General features: G+C 37.8%; 1 protein-coding gene across 2 annotated transcripts in view; it reads right to left on the reverse strand.

The window, feature by feature from the left end:
* Positions 1 to 7,899: 7,899 nt before the first annotated feature.
* The window catches only part of apba1a (amyloid beta (A4) precursor protein-binding, family A, member 1a), a 47,116-nt gene continuing 41,674 nt past the window's right edge, over positions 7,900 to 13,341 (reverse strand). The window contains exons 9-13 of one of the 2 annotated variants that reach the window (XM_034692604.1): positions 12,794 to 12,973; positions 12,117 to 12,329; positions 10,816 to 10,935; positions 10,594 to 10,734; positions 7,900 to 10,298 (exon numbers count right to left, since the gene is read on the reverse strand). In XM_034692604.1, the coding sequence (XP_034548495.1) occupies positions 10,227 to 10,298; positions 10,594 to 10,734; positions 10,816 to 10,935; positions 12,117 to 12,329; positions 12,794 to 12,973 (726 nt within the window). In that variant the 3' untranslated portion in view covers positions 7,900 to 10,226. The remainder of the gene's footprint in view (positions 10,299 to 10,593; positions 10,735 to 10,815; positions 10,936 to 12,116; positions 12,330 to 12,793; positions 12,974 to 13,341) is intronic. The other variant, XM_034692603.1, reaches the window with a different exon arrangement.

The raw sequence follows: 13,341 nt of genomic DNA on the forward strand, positions 1-13,341 counted from the left end.
ATCATCTTAAAGTCCTGTTACCTTCTGACACAGTGATCATCTTAAAGTCCTGTTACCTTCTGACACAGTGATCATCTTAAAGTCCTTTTACCTTCTGACACAGTGATCATCTTAAAGTCCTGTTACCTTCTGACACAGTGATCATCTTAAAGTCCTGTTACCTTCTGACACAGTGATCATCTTAAAGTCCTGTTACCTTCTGACACAGTGATCATCTTAAAGTCCTGTTACCTTCTGACTCAGTGATCATCTTTAAGTCCTGTTGTAGTCGACCTGGATCACAGATATGTGGCTGTTTGTAGCTTACATCCATAATCGTGTCTGACTTCCTGTCCAGGTTGTTCTTTTCTTTGCAGATTGATGTGTGCTGGGCGCGGGCTCCGTTGAAAATAGACTCGAAGCGTATCTGGCACACTGGGGATCCTATCTCGCCCCCTCACCACTTACTTTAACTCTCCCTGTCCCATTAAAGTTCCTAACCATAGACCTTTCTGGAGTCCCTGAGCTCCCTTGTCTCGTAGGTTCCTCTGGATCTCTGCTGCTGTGGACGTGCCAGACTCCAGCTGCTACAACTACTACTATCCGTCTCACCACTATCATCTCTCTCTCTCTTCATCTCCCTCTATCCCTCTCTCCAACACGGTCTCAGCAGATGTGTCTAACATGAGTCTGGTCCTGCTGGAGGTTTTACAGAGTCATGTCTTTGTTTAATGCAGTGACTTCCACTACAGAGTCATGTCTGTTTTTAATGCAGTGACTTCCACTACAGAGTCATGTCTGTTTTTAATGCAGTGATTTCCACTACAGTCATGTCTGTTTTTAATGCAGTGACTTCCACTACAGAGTCATGTCTGTTTTTAATGGAGTGACTTCCACTACAGAGTCATGTCTGTTTTTAATACACTGATTTCCACTACAGAGTCATGTCTGTTTTTAATGGAGTGACTTCCATTACAGAGTCATGTCTTTGTTTAATGCAGTGACTTCCACTACAGAGTCATGTCTGTTTTTAATGCAGTGACTTCCACTACAGTCATGTCTGTTTTCAATGCAGTGACTTCCACTACAGAGTCATGTCTTTTTTAATGCAGTGACTTCCACTACAGTCATGTCTGTTTTTAATGCAGTGATTTCCACTACAGAGTCATGTCTGTTTATAATGCAGTGACTTCCACTACAGAGTCATGTCTGTTTTTAATGCAGTGATTTCCACTACAGTCATGTCTGTTTTTAATGCAGTGACTTCCACTACAGAGTCATGTCTGTTTTTAATGCAGTGACTTCCACTACAGAGTCATGTCTGTTTTTAATGCAGTGACTTCCACTACAGAGTCATGTCTGTTTTTAATGCAGTGACTTCCACTACAGAGTCATGTCTGTTTTTAATGCAGTGACTTCCACTACAGAGTCATGTCTGTTTTTAATGCAGTGATCTCCACTACAGAGTCATGTCTGTTTTTAATGCAGTGACTTCCACTACAGAGTCATGTCTGTTTTTAATGCAGTGACTTCCACTACAGAGTCATGTCTGTTTTTAATGCAGTGACTTCCACTACAGAGTCATGTCTGTTTTTAATGCAGTGACTTCCACTACAGAGTCATGCCTGTTTTTAATGCAGTGACTTCCACTACAGAGTCATGTCTGTTTATAATGCAGTGACTTCCACTACAGAGTCATGTCTGTTTTTAATGCAGTGATTTCCACTACAGAGTCATGTCTGTTTTTAATACAGTGATTTCCACTACAGTCATGTCTGTTTTTAATGCAGTGACTTCCACTACAGAGTCATGTCTGTGTTTAATGCAGTGACTTCCACTACAGAGTCATGTCTGTTTTTAATGCAGTGATTTCCACTACAGAGTCATGTCTGTTTTTAATGCAGTGACTTCCACTACAGAGTCATGTCTGTTTTTAATGCAGTGATTTCCACTACAGTCATGTCTGTTTTTAATGCAGTGATTTCCACTACAGAGTCATGTCTGTTTTTAATGCAGTGACTTCTACTACAGAGTCATGTCTGTTTTTAATACAGTGACTTCCACTACAGAGTCATGTCTGTTTTTAATGCAGTGACTTCCACTACAGAGTCATGTCTGTGTTTAATTCAGTGACTTCCACTACAGAGTCATGTCTGTTTTTAATGCAGTGATTTCCACTACAGAGTCATGTCTGTTTTTAATGCAGTGATTTCCACTACAGAGTCATGTCTGTGTTTAATGCAGTGACTTCCACTATAGAGTCATGTCTGTTTTTAATGCAGTGACTTCCACTACAGAGTCATGTCTGTTTTTAATGCAGTGATTTCCACTACAGAGTCATGTCTGTTTTTAATGCAGTGATTTCCACTACAGAGTCATGTCTGTTTTTAATGCAGTGACTTCCACTACAGAGTCATGTCTGTTTTTAATGCAGTGACTTCTACTACAGAGTCATGTCTGTTTTTAATGCAGTGACTTCCACTACAGAGTCATGTCTGTTTTTAATGCATTGAGTTCCACTACAGAGTCATGTCTTTTTTAATGCAGTGATTTCCACTACAGAGTCATGTCTGCTTTTAATGCAGTGATTTCCACTACAGAGTCATGTCTGTTTTTAATGCAGTGACTTCCACTACAGTCATGTCTGTTTTTAATGCAGTGACTTCCACTACAGAGTCATGTCTGTTTTTATTGCAGTGACTTCCACCTAAGAGTCATGTCTGTTTTTATTGCAGTGACTTCCACCTAAGAGTCATGTCTGTTTTTATTGCAGTGACTTCCACTACAGAGTCATGTCTGTTTTTATTGCAGTGACTTCCACCTAAGAGTCATGTCTGTTTTTATTGCAGTGACTTCCACCTAAGAGTCATGTCTGTTTTTAATACAGTGATTTCCACTACAGTCATGTCTGTTTTTAATGCAGTGACTTCCACTACAGAGTCATGTCTGTGTTTAATGCAGTGACTTCCACTACAGAGTCATGTCTGTTTTTAATGCAGTGATTTCCACTACAGAGTCATGTCTGTTTTTAATGCAGTGACTTCCACTACAGAGTCATGTCTGTTTTTAATGCAGTGATTTCCACTACAGTCATGTCTGTTTTTAATGCAGTGATTTCCACTACAGAGTCATGTCTGTTTTTAATGCAGTGACTTCTACTACAGAGTCATGTCTGTTTTTAATACAGTGACTTCCACTACAGAGTCATGTCTGTTTTTAATGCAGTGACTTCCACTACAGAGTCATGTCTGTGTTTAATTCAGTGACTTCCACTACAGAGTCATGTCTGTTTTTAATGCAGTGATTTCCACTACAGAGTCATGTCTGTTTTTAATGCAGTGATTTCCACTACAGAGTCATGTCTGTGTTTAATGCAGTGACTTCCACTATAGAGTCATGTCTGTTTTTAATGCAGTGACTTCCACTACAGAGTCATGTCTGTTTTTAATGCAGTGATTTCCACTACAGAGTCATGTCTGTTTTTAATGCAGTGATTTCCACTACAGAGTCATGTCTGTTTTTAATGCAGTGACTTCCACTACAGAGTCATGTCTGTTTTTAATGCAGTGACTTCTACTACAGAGTCATGTCTGTTTTTAATGCAGTGACTTCCACTACAGAGTCATGTCTGTTTTTAATGCATTGAGTTCCACTACAGAGTCATGTCTTTTTTAATGCAGTGATTTCCACTACAGAGTCATGTCTGCTTTTAATGCAGTGATTTCCACTACAGAGTCATGTCTGTTTTTAATGCAGTGACTTCCACTACAGTCATGTCTGTTTTTAATGCAGTGACTTCCACTACAGAGTCATGTCTGTTTTTATTGCAGTGACTTCCACCTAAGAGTCATGTCTGTTTTTATTGCAGTGACTTCCACCTAAGAGTCATGTCTGTTTTTATTGCAGTGACTTCCACTACAGAGTCATGTCTGCTTTTAATGCAGTGACTTCCACTACAGTCATGTCTGTTTTTAATGCAGTGACTTCCACTACAGAGTCATGTCTGTTTTTAATGCAGTGACTTCCACTACAGAGTCATGTCTGTTTTACTCTGAGGAACATTATTCTGAAACTACAAACCATCGAACTCTGTTCATATTAACATTTTACAGTGTCCTAATTTTTGCGGGACTTGAGTTTGCAAAATGAAAGATATCAGAACCATGGTGTGTTCATTAAAAGAGCATTGATGAAATGAGGATCATTAAATATTAAAACAGCCCAGTCTGAGTGTTGTGTCTTTCAGCCTTTATTATTGTAAACACAGTAACAAACATGTTTCTCTGCTACAGGAGTGTCGCTCCAACAGAACGTCACAGAAAAAAGCTGGCAAATAAACCGTACTGCTGCTGCTCTACAGAAACATGTTTTGTCTTGAGACACATTAAGAGTTAATGTTACATTCAGAATGAGTGCACTTACTAACAGTGTCAGCTAACCTGCAGTGGTTAACCTCACTGTGTCAGGTTAGCCTTCAGACCCTGACAGACCACGCAGAGGAAGAAATCACACACACCTTAAATGACCTGTGCTGTTATATACATGGAAATTATTTTACACAGTTTCCTACATTCACCTTTCAACAGGTTTCTCTACAGACTGAACACACAGCCTTTACATGGTTATACTTTACATACTTTATATGTCATAAATATATATGTGTGGTTATATATATGTGTGGTTATATATCCAGCTGGCCTGCACATGAAGTACATGTGCGGGCACATACACACACGCACATACAAACACACGCCCACGCACACACGCACACACACAGCAGTAAAATTTGGTTGTTAAACTCCAAAATGGCCGCTGTTGCCCCATTCTGTCAGTTAGAATATCACAAAAGGACAGAGCATGCTAAGTAAGGCTGAGATGAGCTTCATGAGGACAGACTCAAAGAGAGAATTAAAGATGTAAAAATAAAACAAATACAAAAATATATAAATACAGAGAAGCTTTTAACTCATTTAAGTGTAAACACTGAACATCCTTCACCATGTTGAACAAGAACAATAATAAAAATAAGTGTTGTAATCAAAAAAAGTAAATAAATAAAAATAATAATAATAATAATAATGTCAGTGAATCAGTTATACAGGTGCTTGCCTCAACTTCAGGTGATTACATGTTTGATCCTTGTGAAAACTAGCGTGAAAAATATATTTTCTTCTGTTGTTTGAATGAAAATTCAACATGTTATCTAGAACATGTGATGTAACGAACATGTCTGTCAGTGTTTAAACATGAACATGTCTGTGTCATTGTTTAAACATGTAATTTAGAACATGTGATGTGTTATAAACATGTCTTTGTTTAAACACGTTATATAGAACATGTTATGTGTTATAAACATGTCTGCAAGTGTTTGAACATGTTATATAGAACATGTGATGTGTTATAAACATGTCTTTGTTTAAACATGTTATACAGAACATGTGATGTGTTATGAACATGTCTGTCAGTATTTTGACATGTTATATAGAACATGTGATGTGTTATAAACATGTCTTTGTTTAAACATGTTATAGAACATGTGGTCTGTTAAAAACACGTCCGCAAGTGTGATACCAATTGATAAATAACATGTGATGTGTTATAAGCACATCTGTGTCATTGTTTAAAAATGTTATGTAGAACATGTGATGTGTTATAAACATGTTTGTGTCAGTGTTTTAACATGTAATATAGAACATGTGATGTGTTATAAACATGTCTGTCAGTGTTTAAACATGTTATATAGAACATGTGATGTGTTATAAACATGTTTGTGTCAGTGTTTTAATATGTAATATAGAACATGTGATGTGTTATAAACACGTCTGTCAGTGTTTAAACATGTTATATAGAACATGTGATCTGTTATAACCATGTCTGTATCAGTGTTTCAACATGTTATAAGAACATGTGATGTGTCATAAACATGTCTGTCAGTGTTTAAACATGTTATTTAGAACATGTGATGTTTTATAAACATGTCTGTGTCAGTGTTTTAACATGTTATATAGAACATGTGATTTGTTATAAACATGTCTGTTTTAAACATGTCTGTCAGTACCATAACAACTGATATAGAACATGTGATGTGTTATAAACATGTCTGTCAGTACCATAACAACTGATATAGAACATGTGATGTGTTATAAACATGTCTGTCAGTACCATAACAACTGATATAGAACATGTAATGTTTTATAAACATGTCTGTGTCAGTGTTTTAACATGTTATATAGAACATGTGATTTGTTATAAACATGTTGTCTGTTTTAAACATGTCTGTCAGTACCATAACAACTGATATAGAACATGTGATGTGTTATAAACATGTCTGTCCGTGTTTAAACATGTTATATAGAACATGTGATGTTTTATAAACATGTCTGTGTCAGTGTTTTAACATGTTATAGAACATGTGATTTGTTATAAACATGTTTTCAGTGTTTAAACATGTTTGAATTTCTATATCCAAAGAGACGTAGAAATCAAATTTACAACAGTTGGACTGAAAAACCTATTTAATTAAATGTAAACTAATAATCAATGATTGTTTTACCTTTTTACTCGGAATAAATTGAATCTGATAAAATAAAATGAACAACCCAGCATTTTGAAAAAGGCTGATATTTGTACCAAGATTATAAAAAAGAAAACATAAAGGATAATTAAAGTACAGACATGTTGTCATGTTACATCCAGTCACATTTTAAGCATTATTAAATCCACTAAAAGACTTTACAGTGTTTTACAGTACAAAATATTATGAAACCGCCCCCAAACATGAGGATTAGAAAGGAAATGACATGAAATGATTATTTTGGTGTTGAACTTTCTGGTCTGCAGTGAAGCTAACATTAAAGTGAAACCTTACCCTAATCTCTGTCTGAGTAAGCTGACAGCTCAGCTGATTACCTTCTCATGCAGCAAACTGGCACATTTCAAAATGAGCGCTCTGCTTAAAGAGTTCTAGCCTGCCTATGCTCCTGCTTCCTACACAAACCGCTGTACAATCATTGTTTTTTGCACCTTCAGACCATCAGATGCACGAGACAAACTTTCACGTCACCTGTAATCAGTGTCGTTGAGAGAAACATTCTGAAGTTCACTTCTTTAGAAAGACATGCTTCTTTCCTCATACTCCTTCTCAATCAGATGGTCTGCTCTTCAGGACACCCTGACAGTCAGAACATCCAATCCAGACTTGGTTAACTCCTCTGTATTGTTAGAGCCCTGTATCCAGACTAGGTCTGGGCCTGTCCAGGGTTCAAGGAAAAAGTCCCGGTTTCATACTGTTCCTAAGGTATGCACTCCCCCAAGGTAAAAATGAAGGTTAACACTTTCAGGTCATTAATATTGGGGAAACTCTCTGTCCCCCACCAGTATTTTGTTTTAGGTTAGTGACCGTGCATTTAGCAGAGAAACCGTGAGGGGATCTGCATTGTTAGTCGGCTAGCTGGGGTTAGTCAACCTGGCTTTTTGTAGAGCTGTTTCTAAGGAGGAGAGAGCGTAATTAGCAGCGAGCGAGTACACAGAGTACACACCACTACGCTCAGTGTCTCTTTCAGGGCACTTTCAATATATCATTGGACACTGACTGCCAGCCTGCGCTACTCAACAAGGAGCTAGCGTTGCTGCTCCAGCCAACTGATCATAGGCTAGGTGGGGCGGGACTGGTCACCCAGGTCACCAGGAAAATAAATGCTTGTCATATCACCATCACAGAGACAGAGAAGCCAATTATTGAGACAGTTCTTCGTGCATTAACATTAAATTATTGTCAATTTATAGTCAGGTTACCAGTAGGACAAAATCAAAACATGTTAAAAACAATTACATTTTGATTCCAACTGGCTGGACATTTATTCTTTTTTGTATGTGATGGTGGTATTGAAGATCATGATGCCCTACTAAGTGTTCAGGAAGTGCATTTGGACAGATTTATTTTCTTTCCACTGACAGTGACCAACAAATGAAATAATTAGGGTGTTAAAAACATTTAAAGGATTGACTTATGACATGCCAAGTATAAAAACTGAAATCATTTCTTCTTAAGAACTGGATATAAAACTGTGCTACATATAGGAGAGGGTTTATTACGAGCTCTTTGATCATTCAGAAGTGTAATGTGTTTTATTACATGGTGTTAGTGTAATGTGTGTTATAACATGGTGTTCGTGTAATGTGTGTTATTACAAGGTGTAAGTGTAGTGTGTTCTTACATGGTGTTAGTGTAATGTATGTTATAACATGCAAGTGTAATGTGTGTTCTTACATGGTGTTAGTGTAATGTATGTTATAACATGTAAGTGTAATGTGTGTTCTTACATGGTGTTAGTGTAATGTGTGTTATAACATGTAAGTGTAATGTGTGTTCTTACATGGTGTTAGTGTAATGTGTGTTATAACATGTAAGTGTAATGTGTGTTCTTACATTGTGTTAGTGTAATGTGTGTTATAACATGTAAGTGTAATGTGTGTTCTTACATGGTGTTAGTGTAATGTGTGTTATAACATGTAAGTGTAATGTGTGTTCTTACATTGTTTTAGTGTAATGTATGTTATAACATGCAAGTGTAATGTGTGTTCTTACATGGTGTTAGTGTAATGTATGTTATAACATGTAAGTGTAATGTGTGTTCTTACATGGTGTTAGTGTAATGTGTGTTATAACATGTAAGTGTAATGTGTGTTCTTACATTGTGTTAATGTAATGTGTGTTGTAACATGTAAGTGTAATGTGTGTTACTACAAGGTGTTAGTGTAATGATATTATTACATGGGGCTTTTTAATGTGTAATTACGAGGTGTAAGTTGATTTGTGGTATAACATTTAAACGTAGTTTGTGTTATTTTATGTTATAATAATATGTGTTATTACATGGTGTGAGTTTAATGTGTTATTAGATTGTTAGTTCAACGTGTGTTGTTACATGGTGTTAACATGTGTTATTACATGGTGTTAGTGTAATGTGTGTTGTTACATGGTATTTGAGCAATGTGTGTTATAACATTTTATTGTGTGTTATTACATGGTGTTAGTTTAATGTGGTATTACATTGTGTTAATTTGTGTTGTTACATGGCGTTAGTGTTTTGTGTGTTGTTGCATGGTGTTAGTGTAATGTGTTTAATTACATTTTGTTAGTTTAATGTATGTTGTTACATGATGTTAATGTGTTATTGCATGGTATTAGTGTAATGTGTATTACATGGTTTTAGTTTAATGTGTTATTACATTGTGTTAATGTGTGTTATTTCATGGTGTATGTTTAATGTGTTATTACATTGTATTAGTTTAATGTATGTTGTCACATGGCGTTAATGTGTTATTACATGGTATTAGTGTAATATGTGTTATGACATGGTTTTAGTTTAATGTGTTTTTATGTTGTATTAATGTGTGTTATTTAATGATGCTTTTGATGATGTGGTATCTCTCAGATAGCATTTGATGTTTGTGGATCAGTAAAGGTGTGCTACAGGAAACACCCCAGCCTCTGTTACAGCTGACTTTTAGATTTTTGTTTATTTTTAGTGAGAAGAAAAAAAACACTTCAGTCAGAACCAAACTGTTAAGCAGACAATGAAATTGAGTCTGAGTGTGATAAAGATTTAAACACTTCCTTTTGTGCAGAGGACACAGGCATACAGTTTTTTGAGTATATCAGGTCAGTCGTACAGTAGTTACTTTAAAGTATTCAGAGTAAGAGTGTGATCTAAAAGTGAATGCAGGCTGGTCCCATGAGATAATCCCCCCGCATAAGAGAATAAAGAGCACATCAAACAGGCAGAGGTCAGACAGTGAAATAGCAGCGTGGCAGGAAGCAGTCAGGCTGTGAAGGTCAGGACTCAGTGTGCAGCTCGCCTATCAGTCAACAATCAGGGCTCAGGGCCCAGCTCATAAAAATAAGGTTTCTGACTTCTCTCCTTCCTTCCTGAACAATGACAGAAACAGAGTGAGTTTTCTAATCTGAACTCTCAAGTCACTTCAGAGACCTATTCATGTTGAGATTCCAGAACAGGAAAAAGCTCCTGTTAGAACATTTCCGTTTGTCTGATGAAGACGAGGCTGAAGAACACCCTCTACAACTCACTGTGGTCCCCCAGCGGTGGAGAGAGGGAGGGGGCAGGTAATGACAGCAAGTTTGAAGAGTGTGTGTGTGTGTGTGTGTGTGTGTGTGTGTGTGTGTGTGTGTGTGTGTGTGTGTAGGTGTGTGTGTGTGTTGGGAGGGGTGTCAGGCCTTTGTCTGGTTAAATGTAAACAGGCTGCTCCTGAGCCGTCAGAAGGCGGTACATGGCTGCAGGCATCGTCTTCATGTGGATCTGAGATAGATAGATAGATAGATAGATAGATAGATAGATAGATAGATAGATAGATAGATAGATTGATAGATTGATAGATAGATAGATAGATAGATAGATAGATAGATAGATAGATAGATTGATAGATTGATAGATAGATAGATAGATAGATAGATAGATAGATAGATAGATTGATAGATAGATAGATAGATAGATAGATAGATAGATAGATAGATAGATAGATAGATAGATGAAACTGCTGTATATACCGAGTTTTTTATATTTAGGTGTGTATTGTGTTGGTGTGAGCTCTCACCTCTCCCACGGCATTGGACAGGATGTGGACGATCTTTTCGTGGGGCGTGGCCACCACACTCTGGCTGTTGATCTCGATTATGCGATGGCCCACCCTGACCCCGCCCCGCTCAGCGATGCCGCCTCGCATCAGGCTACAGATCTGTTGATTGAACAGAGTGTTACGTCAGATCATAACTGAATGTGTAATCTTGCTCAGACACAGAATCACAGAACTACCCACAATGCCGTTCTGCACGCTGAAGCCCAGCTGGTAGCGGAGATCAGGTCGTCTGATGAGTACGGTGGTCACTGGAGGACATCTGACGATGTTCATTTTGATGCGAGCTTGGTTCTTCAGACCCTGCAGAGAGGAAAGGGGTATGTCTCTAAGGATCGATGGTTTAAAGCCTCACTTGCCCACATCCATCCACAGTCTCCTTAATAAACAAAAGACACTTTATTCATGGAACCTGGAACTGACCCCTGGAACTACACCTACAACGATGTGGAGGTGTGAAACAGTGACTGGTTCTGTCCTAAAATTCAAACACAGTGGGTTGACTTATTACAAGATATGGAAGAAACTTGATTTGGCTTTGTGGTGAATCCTGTTTCCTTATTCCTGCGTCACCTGTATCTCCATGCCACTATTGGGACCTGCTCGAGCAGACTTTGCATTATTCTTATGCTGCGAGGAAGAACATCTTTTAATCTGGATGACTGAAAAACATGGATAATCATGGAGTATTTCCCTCCTGAAACTGGACCTGTTTGTTTCTCAAACTTCCTCACTTTCAAACCGACATATAGATTATTCTGTTTACTTAGGGATGATAGGAAGAAGCTGTGATGATGATGGTTTTGGTTTAGATGGTGCTAAGAATTGTGGATAGAACTGTTGCTATTATTGCTGTTATTATTGTTATTATTTAGTACTTGGTTAAAGTACTTTTATTTATTTACTTATGTTACATTTTTTGATAAATTACACTTCTTCTTCTTCTTCTTCTTCTTCTTCTTCTTCTTATTATTATTAGCATTGTATCTCTTTATTTGTATTTGCTCGGTTTCTTGATAACCAAGTGAACTATTTCCCTTTTTCTTTATCTTTTCTAATTATTATTATTATTATTATTATTATTATTACTATTATTACTATTATTTCTGTATTTCTTTTTCAATTAATTTGCATGTGACTGTGGTAATGTGCATGATAATAATTATTATTACTATTTGTGATGATTGTTATTATTATTAGTAGCAGTATCTGTATCTTTTTTTTCTTAATTCTATTTTTTTCTTTTATTTATTTATTTCTATTACTATTATTATTATTATTATTATTATTATATTTATTATTATAAATTGATTAATCCTTTTTTATTATTGTTTGGTCTCTACTAATTATTAATTTAACTCTATAAATTTCATCTCTCAATAAATGTGATAATGGTGAATTTAGATCAACAATAACAGGTTCAGATCAGTGCGTTACCCCTCAGGTCCAAACAGCATGAACCAACAACAGAGATAAAGTCTCACCTTGATGATGCTCTGGCAGGTAGACAGAGGAAGACCCACCAGACTGGTCCCATTGATGGACATGATCTGGTCTCCGATGTTCAGTCTGCCCGACCGCTCCGCCGGACCAGCATGCATCATGTTAGCGATGATGACAGTGGGTAGGATGGAGCCCCACCCACTCTCCACGATGACCACGCCCAGAATCTCACCCTTACCTTTCTCTATGAGCACCTGAGTCGCAGAGCAGAGAGAAGACACAGAGCAGTAGTTCCAGGTTATCTATCAATCAATCAATCAATCAATCAATCAATCAATCAATCAATCAATCAATCAATCAATCAATCAATCAATCAATCAATCAATCAATCGTCCACAGTGCTGCCACTCCACATGAGCCTAGTCTGTCCGATAATGTTCAGTGCATGAGGCTTGTCTAACTCTGTCTTGTCTCCAGGTTCAAGAGTAGGCACATCCAGATCGTCCAGAAAATCACGGGGATTAGTACACAGCGTTTTGTTTCACGCCTTATTTTTTATGTGATTAATATACCGAATATATACACAGAAATAAATAACAACAACCCGGTGTTTTTACTCACTGAGCAGAATATACCAAATACATTTATAAAGACAGAAACTGCCCCTGGAGTCCGAACATGCTCATCATAATCAAAACATTCAGACTAATAAACTCACATCCTTGCAGTTCTCGGACTTGGAGAAGTGGATCAGGTCGTCGTTGTACATGTCCTGCGTGTTCAGCAGGTCGCTGTACTCCTTCTGGCTCAGGTCCTCGGGGTTTATCCCGTTAGCTCGGAGGAACTCCTGGTACGCCACGCTGAAGGCCTGCCCGATGGACTGAGCGATCAGCTGGGCCTGAGGGGGCAGGACATTATGTATAACTACCACTTAGGATATATGAAATGTATGTGTTCTTATGGTTGAAGCTCCAACGAGGAGCTTTCAGAATGTGCCAATGTTGGCGCCCCCTGTGACGATGGTCTGTTTCTGCAGCCTGCTGTTAGCCTCTACTTCAGACACCTACCAATGCAAATTCCCCCAGTCCCTTCTAGTTCTGCAATTTTATCCCCTTAAGGTGCATTTCGACCAAGAGGTCCGGGGTCTTTTAGCCCCCAGAACTACTTTCCCCTGAACTAAAAGGTTCCTGTGCCCCCATTGTTGTCTGTGTTCTGACCACGGGCTGAAGTCCCGGGTAGATTGTGTAAATCAGGCCAGTGACGTAT

This window comes from Notolabrus celidotus, chromosome 9 (assembly GCF_009762535.1).
Source record: "Notolabrus celidotus isolate fNotCel1 chromosome 9, fNotCel1.pri, whole genome shotgun sequence".
Lineage (NCBI taxonomy): Eukaryota > Metazoa > Chordata > Actinopteri > Labriformes > Labridae > Notolabrus > Notolabrus celidotus.